The sequence below is a fragment of the Dermacentor silvarum genome, chromosome 3 (assembly GCF_013339745.2).
Source record: "Dermacentor silvarum isolate Dsil-2018 chromosome 3, BIME_Dsil_1.4, whole genome shotgun sequence".
NCBI classification, from domain to species: domain Eukaryota; kingdom Metazoa; phylum Arthropoda; class Arachnida; order Ixodida; family Ixodidae; genus Dermacentor; species Dermacentor silvarum.
Window position 1 is genome coordinate 229,226,811 of NC_051156.1, and position 20,866 is coordinate 229,247,676.

The 20,866-nt window shown below is 47.0% G+C and overlaps 1 protein-coding gene across 1 annotated transcript in view; it reads right to left on the reverse strand.

Moving 5' to 3' along the window:
- Positions 1 to 20,866, reverse strand: part of LOC119446842 (pre-mRNA-processing-splicing factor 8) — a 253,265-nt gene that overhangs the window by 81,880 nt on the left and 150,519 nt on the right. The window contains exons 19-21 of the mRNA XM_037711405.2: positions 16,609 to 16,819; positions 12,782 to 12,898; positions 4,849 to 5,096 (exon numbers count right to left, since the gene is read on the reverse strand). Of these exons, the coding sequence (XP_037567333.1) occupies positions 4,849 to 5,096; positions 12,782 to 12,898; positions 16,609 to 16,819 (576 nt within the window). The remainder of the gene's footprint in view (positions 1 to 4,848; positions 5,097 to 12,781; positions 12,899 to 16,608; positions 16,820 to 20,866) is intronic.

Sequence of the window (20,866 nt, forward strand, 5' to 3'; positions counted from 1 at the left end):
GTTCCAACATTATACTTGCGCTCGTTACATCGAAGTTCAACGGTAGGGGATAGCATATTCTTTTATTGATAGAGCTGCTACATGGTAATGTATCAAGACAACACACCTTACAGAGACTTCATCCACCAATCATGACTGACAAGAAACAGCTGAACTTGCTGTGTTTTGGTTTTAACGTTCATGGTCTAAATTTGGGATTTGGCTGTCCAAATAGTCAGAGCCATAACGTTCATTACTGAAAGCAAGAAAAATGGGAGGGCGGGGGTCTTGCGCAAATTGACATTGAAATTTTAGACCACCATTTGACGCTTAGATATTAATTTAAGGGGGGACGTGGCTTTCGAAATGAACTTGCTTATTTCTTCATGAATTTTGATGAAAATGGGCACAGGTATTTAAAATGTTTCTGTGATGTTATCATAAAAATTTCAAGGTTATATCTGAACAACTTTTTGATTAACAAATTTTTTTTCTCCTCCTGAGCTGGTCCCAAGCCTGAACGACTTGCAAAATGTGATACAAGACTCATTTAAAGCACTGTGCATTCCAAAATGAATGATTGAGGGTGCGACATTTTTTTTTTAGAACATGATTTTTTATAGTTCTCAAATTTTGAGGTGACTGTACAACAGGCATTTAGACTAACTAGATCATTAATTCAGCAGAAGCCGCACTGGAAAAGCTAAATGGTCATGCCTTGAACTGCACTCCAAAGAACATAATAAAAAAAGATGTAATTGAAATAGACCTAGCAGTTGCGAAAAAATCAGCGGAAAAGCTGAGCAGGAGGCAAGAAAAGCAGTTTTGAGAAAATGGCTGTGTTACGACCGGCCAGCGGGGGAAGCGACCTTCGAGCCACTTCTTATTTTCCGAGATGAATCAGCATGGTAAGGCTCACAGTACGTCGCATCAGACAGACCACCACCAAGGCGAGACATCACACAGCCGCCGACCACGATGCTGGGACCAAGGAATGCCTTATGCGCAACCTCATCCTCAATTAACCCTTTCAGGGTCAATGGCATACATGTACATGTATGGTCCTTCAAAATGGTCAATGACATACATGTACGTTATCGCTTGTACATTTAAATTGCGCGCCTCTTTCGATCATTTCATTCACTTGGCATGTGCTGCCACTCGACGGAAACACGTGGAATTGTTTACTTGCACCAATGCCTCTCCGTTTTTTGTTTGTTTTGTTTTTTATGGCAACGGCGCGTCGGCTATCGCTCACCCAACCGGGCAAGCGCGCGGCGGCGACAAATGCGCAATTCTTTCGATCATTTCTTTCGCTTGGTATGTGCAGCCGCTCGACGGTAACACGTGGAATTTTTTACTTGCGCCAGTGCCTCTCTCTCTCTATTTTTGATGGCAACGGAGCGTCGGCTATCACTCGCGCTGCGGGGCGCGCGTGCGGCGGCGGCAAGTGCGCACCACTTTCGATCTTTTCTTTCGCTTGGCATGTGCTGCCACTCGACGGGAACACCTGGAATTTTTTTACTTGCGGCAATGCCTCTCCGTTTCTTTTTTTGTTTTTCTTTTATGGCAACGTCACGTCAGCTATCGCTTGCGCATCCGGGAACGCGCGTGCGCGGCACCGGCGAACGGTTACGGTTACGGTTTTCTCCTGCGGTGGATCTCACTTGTTGCACACGCTAAACTGATGGCTATCCGGTTTCAAATCTCTCAAAGGGTTACCGCTAGTTACTCGATCGTTTATCGCCTACCGCAACGCGATTACACCTGTTCCCAGGCAGGGGCGTATATTTCAAAAACGATGCTGCCGTTTTTGCGTTTCCTTTTTTTGGAGACCACAAAAGCTCTATCACAACTTGTTGGTGATAAGACGAAGGCTTCTCACTTGTTTCCGTTTCTGGACGTGCACACAACCATTTTTCAGTGCGCTTATCTTCTTATTCATGAATAAACATTGTTTATTTTACAACACAAAAGATTTTTTCCTCACTTTACTGTCACTCTAAAAAATTACGACCATATTTTTTCAAAATAGGTTCTTTCGAAGAATTTAAATATCAGTAATAAAAAAAAAAAATCAACCCTGGGGGGTCGCATTTGGCAAAAAAATCCGACCCTCAAAGGGTTAAGGCGGAGCCTTCGGCGACTTTGGACGCTCCGGTTGCAGGAAAGTGTGCCTGCAGGTTTCCCTACCCTAGGGATCTAGGGAGGACAAAGGGCTTTTAAGCGGATGTTTGCGGCTTATCTAGAGTGCTCTCCGAGATGTAGCTTGTGCTCTCCGATCTTATGTGACGTAGTCCGGCCAGTACGATGATTCCTTGTTATGTAAACAAGTTTGCCTCTTCCATGTAAAGAAACCCCCTTGTTCCGTTTGCCCTACCTCTTGACCTCGTACTCTTTACGAACGAAGCAACCCTCGTCCCTCTGCTCGGACGATGCTACGGGCCCGCACAGCCTCCGTGTGATGCGCCGGTAGCGTAGGCCAGCTACCCGTTATGTGACACCAGTGGCGTAAGCTACAGAGCGACCCGCAGTTGACGTCGGACTCCGAGGTGACGACTCCCAGCTCCTACAGCTTTCAAAGTTGTACCTTAGATTTTACTTAATCAAAAGGAACCGGGGTTGTAGTCATCAATATTCCATCAAAGTGCTCTGCCTTTTGTGTAAGTGCTTTGCTTGCCTTTTTTCCCCCCAAGACATCATTTTCCACTGTTCTGTGAAGAGCATGTTGGCCAGGTTGCAGACCAAATGTAGCACAATATCCCACAAAAGCAGGGTCCCAAAATTGTATTTGCATACTGCTTTGTTAATGGCTACCTCTAGTGGAGCAGGGAGGCTTGCCTCTTGGGATCACTCACATAATGTCGCTGTTGCATTCAATGGTGCGTTTTTGTCTTTTTGTAGCGATGACCAGATGACTAAACGAAAACATTCAGCAGCATTTTGAATTTTTCTTCCCTAGAAAAGGGCACATCAGGAATGCAATGACGCACAGGCAGCAATGCAGCTGAAACATGCATGCCTTGCAAGTCAGCACATACGTGGAGGTTCGTCCTGTGCTTTTGTGGCTTAATGTTTGCACCAGCTACTATGTACTGAGAACATTGTACAGTGTAGACCGCTTATAACGTAAGTCACCGGAGTCGCGAATATCCGCACTATAACCAAAGCAACAATTTTCAAGGCCAGCACAAATGCAAAACATATGCACCGAGCCGCCACACGTATGCGACAGTCGAGGAATGCGGCTAGAATGTTTGCATTCAATTGACAGTCGAATCTCGTTAATTTGAAATAATTCACGCGGCGGCACCTCCTACCGGCATTGCTCCGGCACCGCCATAGAGTGAAAACTTAGGAGAGACCCCTCAATGTCACGCGCAAACAAAACAAGAAAAAAAAAAAAAAAAACGCGGCGGAAATTTCACCCTCTCTCAAATGGCAAGGTCGTCGATTCTGCGTTGCGCCGGAACATGCGTGTACGTGCCGACGTCTCAGCCACGCTACCGTAGCCACGTGTAGAAAATGGCAGTGAACCCTTACTTCTCCTTTATGCTTCCTCTACTTTCTAGTCACATGTTGACCTTGCACGCTGCGGCTACGGCGCAGAGGAAGCAGTGGCACTGTCCCAGGCCGGCCAACAAAACTGCCCAAGGTGGCAAATGCCCGCTTCCCGATAACGGCAGAAACTTCGGGGAGCTGGCGCCGGGCCGGCTGGAGCGGCGGCGCCTGCACGGCGGCGGGCGCACACGGTGACAGTCGAAAGTGAGGGAGCTACGAGGGAGGGCGAGGGGAGCCACTGAAGCGGCGGAGTTGCCGAGGCGAAATCCGCTTCCCTGCCGCCCTCCTCCCTCACATTCCACGGACTCCGCGTGCGCCCTTCGCCGTGCTGTGCCAGCACCGCCCGCTCCCAGAAGTTTCGTTTACTGCCATTATCGTGAAGTGAGCATTGGGCGGCGTTGGCAGTTTCATGGCCCTCGCTCGCTATGCGCGCCGTGATATTTTCTCGCACTCAAGGTTCTGGATTCAGCCTCACTGGCTGTTCGTTCGCACCACGTGCCCTTCCCCTCCACTTCGTCTCTTTCTTCCTCGAGCACTCCTTGGGGCGCCCGTTTGAGGGGAGCGTTAGCCGTCACTGCTGATTTCCGTACTCCCAGGCAGCCGCACTGTAACCGGTATTTCGTTTCCCGCAACTGCAGTACAAGCGATACGTGTATACATGGAGTGCTATGGGAAAATTAACGGGAGTCTGAAAATACCACACTATATTCGGTCCTGCACTACAAGCGGTTACGTTATAAGTGGTCTATACTGTATTGTACAAACTTTTTATCCTTTTAACTTTGTGAGGGCCTGGAGAGCTTACGGAATGCAGTGGAAGGTTTGTTGAGTATTGTGAGCATAGCTAAAGGCGTCCACTCTGCCCCAGCGGCCAAGAGTCGCCTGCAGTGGGACAACGCTGTCATAAAAAGTGCTGGCAGCAAGGAGCCAATGCTGGGTTTGTCTTTCCCTTTAAAGCATCTCCAAAACTCGAGATTACACAATCTCCGGCACAAAATGAGAGGGAAAACAGTGCAGACAGCGCCACGCCATCTCTCCTCACCCAGTCTTTGCACGCGCGGCAGATTACCTCTAAAGCAGGGTGTGCGGGCTGCGTATGCGCTCGGCCACACTGATTGCTATGTGAAACCCATGACTCGCTAGAAAAGGAGACACGCACCCCCCTCATTTGTCAATTCTATGTTGTTGCTCTTCTCACATCAATATGTGGGACAATGCACAAGCACATTTATGCAGAATGCTGCACAATGAAGGAGAAAGCAAATCAATCTGATTTTGCAATGAGACAATACAAAAAAAAAAAAGAACCTGAGGTCCGACTGTGGGATGAGCACGTGGCCCATGGACAGCATGCCGAGGCCCCCCAGTTCCTTGGGGGTGTAGAACACCACAGGTGGGAAGCGGCTGGGCATCTTAGAGTTGAGACCAATCTTGATTCGGGTCTGGATTTTGTTCTCGCACTTGACAAGCAGGTCAAGCAGCTCTTGAGTGTTTACGACAGCCTCCCGGAAGTAGGTCATCAGGCCAATCAGTGCTGTGTTCCACTTGTTCACAATCTGTTCATAAACAAAAATATTGTCACACATTAACCACACTTCTAACACAGCCCATTGCACAAATGAGTTTTCCACAATTTATTATAAACTGTAATGGAGCACGTAACAGGGATAATGGTATGCAGGAGCTCTTATAGAGTACAGTTGAAGCTTTTTATAACACCATTCTAGACAATAAAATAAAATATGTTCGCAGTGGTGCAACAGCCAACATAGGATTTGGAGCAATTTTTGGCGCAGGAATATCTTGCTTTTGGAGCAGGTTACAGGAAAAAAAAAAACATCCTTTTGGAGCACTAAATCCCAAATTTGGAGCAGTTTCACGAAGAACGCTTACTCATAAAACACCATAAAATTTACCCTGCATAATAAACACACCAACCAACTTTGCTTTGGATTTCTGGGGAAAACAATAAGTGCGTTCATCACGCAAGTATATACGGTAGTTCACATTAGCAGCGTAGGTGAGGGCAGGGGCGGGTTCAGAAATCGTTGTTCGAAGCGCGCGTTCAGTTTCGCCGGGCGCGGCCTAGCGTGCTTCGAACAACGACCTCAATCGCGTCCCAGCAGTGCACTGCCCGCAACTTTTTCCGCTAAACACATGAAAAGTACACATGCATTTCTTCGTGAGTGGTTCCCTTTCGGTTTTTTTCTGACGATATGTCGATATGTCCACCCTCGCAAGCTTTCGCTCGCACATACAGCATACGGCACGAGGCAACGATGTTGCCGTGTTTGGACTTCATACGGAACCTCAAAACGACGTCCGCGGTGACGGCAGAAATGCGCTTCGCAATAAATCGCGATTCTGTGCGTTTACTATTTGAACTGGATTCGACCGAGACAACTGAATGCGCACCCCCTACCGGCGGCTTCTTCGCGATACCGGGAGCTAATCTTGAAGGCCATGCTTTTGTGCGTGGCAATCGGCAACAGCTGCATGAGGAGGAAATACGTCATGGTGGTGATGTTTTACGTTCACTATCGCTGGTGACTGTCGTCAGGGCGTCGAGCCTCGAGAATCGAATGTCTGTGCACATGATATTTTGCCGATTTTGTGCCTGCGCGCGTAGAACAATAAAGAAAAATAGTACACACCAACCGTTTGGTGGGCAATAAGCGACTACGGCTTAAGCGGTCAGCGAATGCATGGGCTGGGTGGGGGAATCTTCGCGACTACGCTTAAACGTTTCCGATGCCTCGTGCTTGTGCAAAACGACACGCGTCCACGCATCCTGGTACCTGGTGTGACATTCCAAGGATGAGTGCTTCGACAAAAACGAAAAACGGGTGCGCGTTACAATTGAGGGCGCGTTAGAATCGACTAAATACGGTAAGCGTTTTTTCGAATTTTCGTGCCCAACCTGCATATAACGAAATCCTCTTTATAACGAAGTTTTTCAGGAATTTGTGAATTTCATTATATCCAGGTTTAACTGTACAGTCGCCGACCGTTTATTCGGACTCGACGGGAACCGCGAAAAAATCTGAATAATCGAGAGTCCGAAAAAAAGGATTCGCCAGAAAAAAGTACCTTTATGGTCCCAGTGGACGGAAGAAATTGTCAATGCGCGACTGTACAGATGCACGCTTACACGCGATCAGGTCAGCCTTATTTCCGACAGTGTCTGGCTATCGCTATAGACAGAGTCTTGTAATTGCCGCGTCTCGTCGGCGCAGATGGCACGGGAGGCGTCGGAGCCATTTCGCACTACGCGACGACTGGACGAGATCGAAAAAGCAAATCAGGCCTAACACACTAAGCCATGGGTTCTCAAAGTGGGTTCCGCGGAACCTACGGGTTCCGCAGGCCCCTGCTCGGGGTTTCGCGAGCACTGATAAATTTTCCCTGGCCCCGCTCTTGACAAGTGTCTAAAACGGCAAACACGAGGTGCGCTTGATCTAAAGAACCTCCACTACCCATGCCCGAGTGTCAAAAAGCCATGGAGGAAGGAAAAAAATTGTCCTTTTTTTTTATCCTCCATGCAAAAAGCACATCGCAGTGCGTAACAGCAACGCGCGAACTGCGCAATAAATACGCAAGCAGCTTGTAGTAGCCACCCAACCTCTCAGAACGGGCAGCGCGCCTAAGCTTTCGCACTTGAATCTCGGAGGCCGTAGCTTACCACCATGCGCCTTTCTCCTATTTGTAGATAGGGTAGGTGCCGATAGCGTGCGCACTGACTTATACGTTGGAGGAAAAATTAAAAAAAAAAAAAAAAAAAAAAAAAAAACGCGGAGCACCGCAAGTGCGCGCCGCAGAAGAGCAAGAACGGCGTAGCGTCCAACCGAAACGAAGCGGTGCAGTCCGCATCGCCATGGTCCTCAGCGGCAATCGTACGCGGCACTGAGTGACGTGACTGACAGCAACGCCGAAGCGCTTCGTGCCTAATTGTGCCTTTAAAGCCTTTATTCTTGCGTTCATCGCCGCGAGCCGCGTCGGCGGCTAGCCGCGTGCTTCTGTAAGTGCGCAGTCGCTATCTCTGATCGCGTCGATAACCACCGCAGCTTCGTCCGCAGCGGTTGCGGCAAATAGTAGTTTCGTTTTCACTCGATGCGCGCATCGGCTGCGTGCCTTCACAACTGCGTAGTCGCCTCCCATGGCAGCGTCGATAGCGACCGCAGTTTCGTCCGCACTTCTTGCAGCGAAAGGTAGTTTCGTTTTGACTTGGTGCGTGCGTGCGTGCGTCAGCCGCCTGCCTTCTGAACCGCAAGGTCGCCGTCGATGATCGCGTCGATAGCGGCCGCGGTTTCGTCCGCAGCGGCTGCGGCAAGCAGTAGTTTCGCTTTGACTCAGTGCAAAGCTGTCGAAAATAAAACGCACCGGCTACATCGCGATGGACGGACAATTTGTTGGCGAGCAGCTGAGTGGCGAAAAAATAATCGGGGTGTGCGCCCGTTGTTGCAAAGCGCGTCTCAGATGAAAACGCGCGCCGCGAAGGATGTCGCGAGGCCTTCGCCGCTGCTAGCGCTAATCAGTCATGAGATGAAGAGAATTTCAGCTGACGCACTGGTCTTGTGCTAAATAGAAACATAATTCGGGGGGGTTCCTTGGCACTTTATGGAGCTTAGCAGGGTTCCCTGGGATGAACGTACTTGAGAACCCCTGCACTAAGCAAAAGAGCGAGACTTGAAAGGTAGCTGCTGACAAGGCCTAGGTCACGTAACAACCATAGAATAAAGAACCAACTTAACAACTGACAACGCAAAAGCCGATCACCGACTTCCAAGCACGCTGGCTTGGCCTGGCCTGCTGTTTGGCCGCGGTATAGTCAATGGATACTGAACTGGCTAAATCCGAAACACGACAACCAATAGGTGCAGCCAACAAAAGTATAGCCTTTGAGATCGGCAATCTGACACTTGTAGGTGCTGCGTGGATTTAGACAACAGCAATCCTACCATAGCAAGCGCGCCCTTTCAGTGCTGGCAACCTAGCAAAATGTAAACATCGCGGCCAGCTTGTCGTGACCGTATCGTGGCGTTCGACGTCGCATCTGACCAGGCCGCCGGAGTCCGAAAAATCGAACGGCGCGCTGTAGAGCGTCCGAACTATCGGTCGTGCTTATACATTACTTCAATGGGAGGAGTGGCGGTGCCGCGAAGGTGTCCGAATAAACGAGCATGTCCGAATTTTCAGCGTCCGAATAAACGGTCGGCGACTGTATATGCTACGTGTTGCAAGCCAGCTGGAGAGCATGGCACTTGGGGCAGCGAACTACCACGCAAAGTAACCCCACATCTCGCTTCGAGTAATCTTTCTCGGACATGGAAAATAAAAGTGATTTGTTTTTGCGACAAGTTCTTGCTTGTTTTCTATTTTTTATTCATTTCGGTTAATTTGAAAATCCGCTTAATTCGAAGAATTTTCGTCGCCCAGCGAACTTCGAATTATCGAGGTTTTAATGTAGAACACGACCCATGTGTCATTTGCTCGACTAGAAAAGGTAATGGTTCACTTCGCTGCCGCTTAATTACCAACACGGTATAGCATTGCACAACGCACTTGTTCGGCCCAGCATGAACTCATCACCCGCTCGTCGGAACCTTGCAATAACTGCCTCCTCTGCTCACCGTAATAAGCAGAGGAGGCTTGCGCTTTGAACTCTGTAGGAGCGTCTAATTTAGAATTTTTTTTTTATCCTGCATCAATTCACCGCTTGTGATCATGGTGTGATCTGCTGTGATCAAAAGAGAAATGGCTGATCAACGATTTTTTCGAAGCAGGCCTAGCCATTACACTAGCTGGCAGTGTCGGTGCATGTTGTCGTAGCAACAGCCAATGGGAAGGTGCCTCTCAGAGTGCTGGTGCGCTGAGCCAATAGGAAGGCCACGTGCATGGCACACTTCATCAGACCGGCCCCTGACCGGGAACAGAAAGGAGGAGCTTTGAGTTTACTAACAATATCAAGGTGGCAGTGCTCAGTGGTAGGAAAGACAGATTTTGGCTCCATGAACTCTGGTGTCTCTTAACAATTTTTAGCTTCTTTCTGCCATCCACCTGACAATATATATATATATATATATATACAGTGAAACCTCGATAATTCGAACTCGGTTAATTCGAAATTTCGGTTAATTTGAAGAATTTGAGCGGTCCCGTCATTCTCAATGCAAATTCTACCGGATAATTTGAATGGCCCGCGCGGCTCTATTCGGATAATTCAAAGTTTCCGGCTAGTAGCAACGTGCGGCGGTTAGGTTAGGGCGCTCCGTACAGTCGCCAACCGATTTTCCGAGCTCGTGGGGACTAAAAAATTGTCCGGAAAACTCGTTCGGCCGAAAAAAAAAGTCATTAGTGCGGCTTTAAAAAAAATCTTTAATAATGCCCTGCCTCATACTACGCTTGGAGAGGATCGACTTGCTTGGATTTGCGCAGCAATGACGTCGTCTCTGTGTACAGTCGACACGAACGCCACCGCGTTGGCGATCTCCGCCAACGGAGTTCGCCATGGAGATCCAAGAAACGAGCTTCGCACCGCTTAGCTCTCGCGAAGGTACAGGAGGTAGCGCCGATCACTGAGACATGGGTCTCCGAGACACCTGCTCAGTGTACACGCCACGTTCAAAATAGCAACCGAAACTTGAGAGAAAAAAAAAAAAAACTCACTGAATTAATACGCGTGGTGTCAGCACGCACGAGCGAGCGCGGCCGCCGCAGCCCACAGCGAGCGAAGGTTCGTGCGGTCTATCGCTGCGAGCGGCGAGAGCACAGCCCATACGAAAGGTCAGAGCCGTCTGGAGATCGCTTTCAAGATACACTGCGCGCGAGAAACCGTTCCGGCGCTAAGTACGCAGTTGTTAGAAGAGTAGAAGTCGCCCGAGGGAGGAAGTCGCCTCCGCCGTGCGTTCGCTCTCCATGAAAGCGCGCGTCCCCCGCGCGCTGTCACTCGCACATACAGGCGGGTGCGCGGCGATGATCTTATCGCCCTTGGACTTTGTATGGATCCTCAGGGCGGCGACGCCGACGGCGAAAATCCGCTTGAAGTGTCCATATAATTGCTGTCGCAATAAAAAAATAAAAAAAAGTCCCACAATAATGGTTACAACGATGGCATGGCCTCCGAGACTGGAGGATTGCGCGAGCGCTCTATTGATAGCGCACGTTCTGATCTTGGAGGCTATACAGCGAGTCACTGGAATTCAAGGCAGTGCAAAATCCAACATGGTGGCCTCCAAGATTGGGTAACGCGGCTAGGAAAGAGCGATTTAGTCCGCAAAATCGAACTTTGGGGTCTCAATTCGTCCGAAAAATTGGGTGCGAAAATGCATGAACTCAATGAGAACCCTGATGGTGCATTTTTGAAGTCCGGAATATCCAGCAAGTCCAAATTTTTGGAGTCAAGCACCACCACGCCCGCTTTCGCGGCAATTATCGATTCCGTGAACATCGTCCGCAAGTTTGTTGAGTGCAGTGCGGGTGATATTTGTATGCTACGTTTTTTGAGCCAGCTGGAGAGCATGGCACTAGGGGCGGCGAACCAGCGCGCCAAGTAATCCTGCATCGGTGATTACCTTGAGTAATTTTTCTCGGACATGGAAAATAAAGGTGATTTCTTTTTGCGGCAAGTTCTTGCTTGTTTTCTTTTTTTTTATTCATTCGGTTAATTCGAAAATCCGCTTAATTCGAAGAATTTTCGCGGTCCGGCGACCTTCGAATTATCGAGGTTTTACTGTATATCTTTTTAGCACTTAAAGAGTGTGTTCAAATAAATTGTTTTGATACAGTGTAAATTAGGAATTGCAGATGACAAAACAAATGGTTTACAAAAGTCGACCTTTTCTGTGAATTTCGGTCTTGTAAGACTCATGTTCTTAAATGTGTTCCCTACAATGAGCAAGCACAAGTCCCCGGCGAATTTTGATGACCAGCCGGAAGCTTGTTGTGCTGACGCATGGCATGGGAACAAATATCACTAGAACTTCGTTGATATGATTCCGTTTTGATCAAAAGTACAATTTCCCGGCAACAATGTTTGTGATCGAGAACACAAAAAATGACTGAATATAGTTTTACATTTCTACTGGTTAATATGTTCCGGAAAACACAATCTTTTGACACCAACATTCAATACATCGCTAAAATATGATCGTAAAATACGTTTTCTGGATGCTAGATTCCTTGGGAAAAAAGTCGCAGTTTCGCCCAAAAGGCGAAGCATCGATTGCGATAGCATATTAGTAGAGAGCTATACGAAGCAAGGATAAAAGTTTAATGGGCCGTATAAAGTTGTAAACATTCGCTTACTAACTACATAGACAAGCACGGTGTCCCGTGCGCACAGGTAAATATGAAAACATCTCGCTCGATGACCACAGAAATTCACTTTGAAAACGTCGGAGTGAGAAAGCGCGCCAGCAGCAGCGGGCAAATTGACCTTCGCACTGTCTCTCGTCTTCCTTCAACGCATCCAAAGCGCAGCGCATACGAAGCTACTGGCACTCGGCTCATGCACTTTGTCCCCATCGCAGATCGCGTTGAAGATAATGCCCGCACGGGCGCACACTTCACCCACATCGTAGATCCCTTTCAGAATACGGCGCCCGCGCGCGGCTGCGCTGTGAGCAGCAGCAGACGGAGCAGAACGCACTCCCTCCTCCCTCTCCGTTGCCTCGCCCCCGTGCCTCGCATGGAAAAGGAGACTATCTACGAAGACTATCTACGAAAACTATCTACGAAAATGATCACTCAAGAATACTGCCCAAGGAAAGCTCCATGTCCTCTTCAGACGACAATAATGAGTAAAGAGAACTAGTTTCCGAATTGTGATTCCTTGAATAAAGGTACCATTTCTTTTTTTTGTGCGTGACTACAAAGTCACCCCTCGCGTTACAATCGCAGTTGCGTTACATTCGGGTAAATACGGTACTGCACACCTGTTCCATCCTGCGTCAACTTAGGGCTTTCTTTTTTCTTTTCTCGGACGGTACCAGAGAGGTGTCGTACAAGGCGGGGTCGGCATAAAATTGCATCGTATAATCAAGGTTTTTAATACATTATTTCTATAGGGGTTTTGCCGGGACCAAATTAATTCGTTGTAAAATGCGGGTCGTCGCATGACCGGGGGACGTAGAATCGAGGTTCCACTGTATGTTATAGTCAGATGAATTCACTATTACAAAAGAGCTACAGTGTGTTCACATTAACGCAGAAAATAAATGTTCGCAATAAACTGGCCACCTACCTTTGTGAAAGTGGTCGATCCAGACGCCATGAGGATTTGTCGCACTCGATTGTGGAAACGCTGCATCGATTCGTCATCCACACGGAGGAAGCACTGCGCTGTCCTTTCTTTGGTCACCTGTGCACACAAGTTGTTGAATAAGTTGAACAAAAATGAATTATTAGCTTTGTCATTTACTTCTTTTGCATTGTAGTAAAGTATATGGCGATAAACTAGGAGTCTGAATACTGAATAGTAGATTTCCAATCAAATATTGAATGTAATAAAAATAGTAAAGCTCAATATTGAATTGACTATCACAAACCTTTTCACAACATCAAATGCACACAAACTTTGGGCAAAAAAAATATGGTGCTGCACACGCATCAAAGTCTCCTAGCATTGTATACCAGAATGTGGTAATTTATCAGTAACTTAGGTACACAGAAATCAAGAGATACAGTACGGACGGTTTGCTCACATTAAAGGGCAATCCAAATTAGTATGTAAGCACTGATCAGAGCTCAGTTCTGTAGTCAAGTACAGTCGAATCTCGTTAAATCGAACACGCTTAATTCGAACTTCCGGTTTATTCGAACTGATGCTGTGGTCCCACCAAAGTTGTGTATTCTAATGGGCGAAAACGCCCGGTAACTCGAAAGCATTTGCGACGGTTATTTCGAACATACCGCGTACCACCAATGCTCTCAGCAGCCCGGCAAATCACGTGGCGGCACCTCCGACCGGCATTGCTCCGACACCGCCATAGAGCAAAAGCTTAGGCGAGACCCCTCAACGCCGCGCGGAGAGAGAAAAAAAAAAAAAAAGAACCGCGGCGGAAATTTCACTTTCTCCAATGGCAATGTCGCCGTCTCTGCGTCGCGCCGGAACATGCTTGTACGGTCTGCCAACGCTGCGACTGCGGCACAGAGGGAAGCAACGACGGAGGCCCAGTCAGGCGAACGTAATTGCCCACTACAGGCCAACTCTTGCTTCAACGGCAGAAAACGAAACTTCAGAGAGCGGGCTAAGTTGGCACCAGGCCGGCGGTGGCGGCGGTGCGCGCGCACGGAGACAGTCGAAGGTGAGGGAGCTACGAGGGAGCGCGAGGGGAGCCACCGAAGCCGCAGCCATCGAAGTGACGGGGTTGCCAAGGCGAAATCCGCTTCTCTGCCACCCTCCTCCCTCACCTTCGACGGCCCCATCGAGCGCCCATCGCTATTCCGGCGCCACCCGCTCCCTGAAGTTTCGTTTTCTGCCATTATCGGGAAGAGAACGTTGGTGAGCGTGGGCACTTTCGTGGCCCTCGCTCGCCATGTGCTTGCGCGCTGCGATATTTCACGACTCACACCGTTCATACATCCGTGCTATGGTGCACGAATACTTCAAAAATAAGTCCTTTTTATTTCCGGGCCCCTTCGAGTTCTAATTAGCGAGATTCAACTGTACAACTTCAGAAGGCAGCAGCATTTGCCCCTCGGTTGCGCATATTATCATGCAACACTAAGGCAGGTTGAATTCCCGCCTAAAAGGGCTTTCCAACCGAAGAAGGCGCCTCTACTGAATTGTGAAAAACAGTGCTTTGGTTTCGAAGTGGGATGCTCATAAGGACGCGAACGTGGAAGCTAAAAACTTGCTGAAAATGCACTTCAATGCTTTTTAATGATCCAAAAAACGTTTTGCCAACTTATTAATCTATCAAAAGGTTATTCAGTAGCGTTAACCGATTCCCGTGGATTAGCAATACCAGACGATGTATGTTTGGCAGCAACACCCGATGGTGCAGGTTACACACGCGAAAATACGATAGCTTCGCCACCGCATGCAAAGTACGCAGCTCGTTGCGTGAAACAAGCACGTTCACATCAGCCAATAGGAGCGCTCCTTGAGTGCCATGTGACCGCAATAACGAATTGCGATGCTAGTTTACCCTTTTCACGCTTGCTTTTGATGCTTTTATTTCTGCACAAAAAAATACAACACTTCGGCTATCTGAATCTCAGATCTCTCGTCTTTAAGACAATATTAAGATGACAACTCTGTGTCAACGGGAAACAGCGCTCGTGCAATAGCACCTCCCGAAGCCAGATTTTCTTCCCGGTTTCGAAGACAACACACTAAAGAAAAGTGCAATTTTCTCAAATTCTGCCGCGTATTTCTTGCAAATATTCCACCATGAGATAAAGGAAGGTCTTTGGATAGCGGAAAAAAACAAAAACAAATCCAACTTTGAGCCAGTCGAAGTTAGGAGTTATACAGTAAAAGCTCGTTCATTCGGTTTTCACGGGACAGAAAAAAATGTCCGAATTAACCGAATGTAGAATTATCAAGGGTGTCAAGAAAACAATAAGCAAATGCTTACTACAACACACTTTTATTTACTGAATGAATCAGCAAATCCGGTTTCTATTTTGCACAAAAGCAGTGCGGAAGCTACAATTCTTATCATCTAGTCACTTATTAGCACTCGCAGCGGCGAAGGCCTCGCGAATTCCTTCACAGCATGGCCGCGGCACACGTCTTCATCTGAGACATGCTTTTCACTATGGGGTTGTAGAAAAAAAAAATTGACGTTGTAGAAAGTAGGCCATGAAAAATTAAACTTTTATTTATACCTCTAAATAGCGTCTCAATCGTTAGGCACGCTGAAATAGAAATCTGCACTTGCTTTCGTGGAAGTTTCGGATTCACAACCGCCGTGTGCATCGCGTCCATCTGCTGCGCGAACACTGGCGGCTAATGAGCGACTCGATCCACTATGTCGCACTTTGGTTGAACCTCGGGGTCGATGTCAAAGACGGGCCATTGTCAATCTTGTCGTCAATGCTGCTGCTGTCGTCGCCTCCATCGCACAACGCCGCTGTCTGTCACGACAACGATCGCACCATTGGAGTTCTCTTCGCAGAACGAGGCAGCACTATTTGCACTCAGAAGCTCCTCCATCGAAGCACCACCTATTTCATCATCAGTAGCGACGTGCTCCCAGAGTTCGGACACCACCATGTTGGTTTCGCCCATGGGGGTTTCGTCGTGGCACACGAAGCCCGCCTTTTCCGTTGATCGGCGTGGACATTCCCTCTAGCCTTCATGATTGTGGCGCTCCCGGTTTTCATAATCGTCGATATCATCCACTGCGCGAGCTCGTACTTCGAGTCTTGCAAAATTTGCAACTTCGTGCACGCTGCACCAACTTGCAATGCTCTCCGTGGCTTTTGGAATTGGCGCGCGGGCGGGATGCGCTGCGCGGTAATGGTGGCAGATACGAACTCTCGTAGGCAAACTTTTAGTCCCGTCTCGGTTAAGGGCAACGTAAGAACGCAATTTTCGCGATTATTCTACATGAAAAACGCCGCCCAGAAGCAAAATTTCAATCATCATATCCGACATGCGGTGAATAACATATCGTTATATATGGTTTTTTTTTCTCATAGCCCTAATGCATAAGTTGATACTCTTAGCTCGACTGATCGTTATATCATATAATGATATATCGGTTATAACCGATATATCATTATATGTGGACTGCAGCGTAGTAGATTCGATTCGCGGATTGAATTATTCAAACATTCACTCTACAATTCGGTGATATTCGAATATTTGGATGCCTATATCATAAACATATTTTCAATGTGACGCATATTGGTGAAAAGGGGGAGGGGCACTAAAGGAAGATAAGCTGGTGGCCAAAGTCAGAAAGTTTGAGAGCCTCTGGTCTAGAGGCAGTGCGTTCAACTCAACCTTCTTGCATTGCATGACTTCATTTTAAATGTTGCTTCGTGAAAGAAGCAGGTGAAGCCAAACACAGTTGCTTAATGTAGTAAGGCTCGGCTGTATTCAGGCCCACCCACCTCATTCTGCAGGTTCCAGACGCCATCCTTGTGGCTGAACTCCTCATGGGTCATACGGCACTTGGGTAAGATGCGGCACTCGAAGCCACCCATGTTGAACAGCAGATTGGGGTTGTCCTTGCTGTACACCGACACAAAGCTGCTCTCCCACTGCACTGTTGTCACTGATCGCGGCAGTCGGTTCTTGATGTCCCAAAACACTGCACGGCCCCTGCACCGCATGTACAAGTGAACACATTTTACATCAAGCTTGAAAATTAAAAAAGAAAATTAGCACAAAGGGACAGACAACCAATATTAATAGCACCCACTTTCCCGGGGCTATCTAACTACCGTAAAAATCCGAGCAAGCGCCCCCACCCATTCAAGAGCCCTCCCACACTACCTTCACTGCTAATTTCCAATTTCCGCGTTGTTCCCTTTCCATTCCAGTGAACTTGCCAGTATCTAGCATCAACAAATTCATAAACCAAAATTCATAACGTTAGTCGGGCAGCGCGTGAGGGCGAGCGTCCCAATGCGCGCTTTCTGCTATACTCACCGAACATCACTGCCTCAACGCCGTAACAGAAATGTTTATCGCAGAAGTGCTTGCAGCGTACCCAAGTTGTAGCTGATGGCTGCTTGCTGGTTCTAAGTTTCACGATCCAAGCTTCACGCAGCTTCTTGTCTTGCGGGTATGTGTGAAGGCCGACACTGCACTCCATTGCGTACGTCCAGCACTGCGGCACCGAGCAGTAGCCTACCATGTTGGACACCTTCAAAGGCGGCCATTACCTGCTATATTGCTTTCAAGTGTTGTAAAGCAGACACCATAACCTGGAAAAGCTTCCCACATAAACCGCAGTGCAGGTGGGACTTTATACTTTCGCTTTCAGCTTGCATTGGCGCTTCCGAAGCAGCCAGCGCAGCCGCTGTGTATACGTGATCCCTCATACCACGTCATGCCGACGGCGGTGCCAGCTTTTACAGTGGTGGAGCTCGCCCCCAATAGCTCATGGACCTGGCAAGCGGCATCACCATGCGTGGCCTCATTGTAATGTCGGCCTATGCTTTTTTTTTTTTGCAATAGATGACTACCAATTCGCCCGAAGTGTGATTCCGCCTCTATATGTATTTAGTATTCATGTCCATCTTATTATACACATGTGTTTGCATCATTGTTCCGATTGTTGTACTTGTGATGAGGTAAGATTTTTTTTTATATATACTGCACCACAATCATCTATTTGCCTTTGAATTGAAATGTACAAAATGTGGCCATCCAGTAATGGCCAAGATAGCCAACAGTATCGGCAAAAAATATGATGCAGATCCCATGTACTTTTGGAATCGACAAAAGGCGAAGCTTTCATGCAACGGTCAACTACAATGCGTACAACTGTTCTTATTTTAATCTGATGCAACAAGAACGACTATGCAATGTTTGCTTACACACCGCACAGGTCACAACTTTAATGTCATCTAATGCTTACATATCTCGGTGAACTCATGGGTCAGCTCCCTAAGACTGCGACCAAACCGCGAGTCTGAGTTCGTGTGAGCCTGGCTGAGTAGAATTCTGGTGAATATGAGTCAGCGCAAGCTCGGCTGAGTAAAATTTTGGCCAAGACCGCGTGAGCTAGAGTGAGTAGCATTTTGGAGAGTCAACACACATGCCATTAAATCACACCATAGAATAAATCAGTAAGCAAATGCATCTCAGTCTAGAAAAAAAGATTAACACACGCAAATGTCATACTGTCTTTGTATATCTTGCAAGTTGCATGATACTTTAATTATAGGGGCGGCAAATGACAAGATATGGGTTATATAAGTTTATGCAGTAATACATGTAATTGCAAACATATAAGCAACTTTGCTTCTGTCTTGTTTGGCATGGCTTATGCATCAAGATATGCCTGCACACTTGTTTTTGGGGGTGTGCTAGAACCATCCGCACCTAAAAGGATGCTATCATTCGCAGGAATGGGTGCAACTGGCTGAATTCACTGCTTGATTTTGATTTATTTTATTTACTGTGTTATCTACTGTTCATAAATACAAGATGTTTGCCTGCTTCCCACATTTTTGTTTGTGCTTTTCAGGCGGTAGACAGAGAGAAGCAAGGATATTTAGGGCGAAATAGTTGCTTAGAATACTACTGTGATATGTTAAAGCCAGCATAAACAAAAATTCCGTGAATTGAAGTGCAACATGTAATTACCTTTTGAAGTGAGGGTTAATACAGGTGCAGTAAGAATACTAAGTCTGCAACATATTGAGGGTAATATATTATTGGTTTTCGTGCAAAAAAAAAAAATACAAAGAACACATTTAAATGATGCTTATCGTGCATTAACGTTTAAAAAATTGACTATGTTTATTCCTAGTCAAATCGGTAAATATGCTAATTTAGAACATTCATTACAATATATAGTTTGCATGTTTGCTTTGCGAGCTAGGTAAGCAATCGCATCTCGCAGTGGAAGTAACAGAACCTTGAAACGAGATGCTTAATTCACTGGGAAAAAAAGCACCTGAAAGTTGACATGAACAGACTGCAGCTAAATGGTGGTGCGTATAGCGCGACCTTGGAACATCAGATACTACGCTGTCATGTCATATCTCCTCAAGACAGCATTTGACTGTAGTTGCATTTTCTTTAAATTGCTCTGTCCATAAAGGCATGCCGCACTACAACCGTGGTGTTTTCATATATCGCAAGTTGCTTGTACGCAATAAATCAGAAAATTGGTACAACATCCGAAAGCCATGTCTTTTCGAGAGGGACACCTTGTATTTACAACTCGCAGCGCATGCAAAAGGCATCCAAAAGTATGTAGTATCAGCACCCGACGCCTACTGATGACACCAACCCTCCATCAGAGCCCTCATGCAGCTGCTTTTATCACAGAAGCCATTAGAAGGCTACGCACAGGTACCGTGCACAGTAGAGCATACAGTACAGTCGCCAATGAATTTTTCGGACTCAAAACGTTTGAACTTGTTGGATATTCCGGACTTCATAAATGCGCTGTGAGAGTTCCCATAGAGCTAATGCGTTTTCGCGAGCAATTTTTCGGACGAATTTAAGCCCCAAAGTTCAATTTTTTGTACTAAATCGCTTGTTCCAAGCCACGCTACCCAATCTTGGATGCCATGTTGGATTATCGCTGGCTTGGGCAGGCTTGGCTTCCAGTGGCCCGCTCTATTGGCATCCTGCGCTACCAATGGCAGTGCTGCGAACTGCCCTCGTGTAACGTCAGAGGGAGGACTCATCTTTGTGATCTGCTACACTCCGGCTAGAATAGCTTAATTTTCATGCATTTGCTCGCGCTCTGACTGCGTGCTCGCGTGGCACGGCGCTCTCCAATTATCATCTGTATTTTTTTCCTAGTGTTTGTTTTATTATTGCCAGCATTATGAGAACAACAAACCTTGTATATTAAATCTACCTTCCATATAACCACCTGATGTGATCTCTAAATGGCTCTGGCGTTGCGCTGCTTAGCTCGAGGTCGACCTCTTCCATGAGGGCGAAGGGGGGTGAATTGGAAACACACTCGTGTGTACTTAGATTTAGGTCCACGGTAAAGAACCCCAGGTGGTCAAAATTAATCCAGAGGCCTACACTATGTGCCTGATAATCATGTGGTGGTTTTGGCATGTGCAATCTCAGAATTTATTTTTTAAAGATGTTTGTACTTTTCATATGACCCCATCTCTCGCGCGCAGGGACACGATCTCATGGCTCAGTCATAAAACATTGTGCCGAGCCAGTAAATGAGAGTCTACGCAGCTTTGGAGTTTTTAGAAATGAAGCATGATCGCAGGGCTCATGTGCAAAATTTTGCATTGAAAAAGCGGAATTGTAGTTGAATCCAAACTTCACATTTCACTCTTAATTCCAGTAACTTGAAGTTGCAAATGTAAAACTTTTTCTGACAACAAAACTCTCGTTATTTTACTCAGAAGCGGTTTACGTTGAACATTAGTGGGCCACTACGTGCCATCGTTCCAGATTGTCAAGCATGCCTTTGCACTATTTTCTCTCAAATAAAGCTCATTACCACTTTCTAATGCAGAAAAAAAATGTTTGTTTAGGTTATCGTAACACATTTCTGTTTAACACACTTTCCGACTGCCGGAAACCACTCGGAAAACATTTTTTTATCAGCGTAATAATAAAAATATGAAGTTAAAGAAACGCAGAAAAGCTTGTAAACATTTCGCCTTTATACTTCCTGCCCACCCTCCCTCTTTTTCTTTGTGTGTT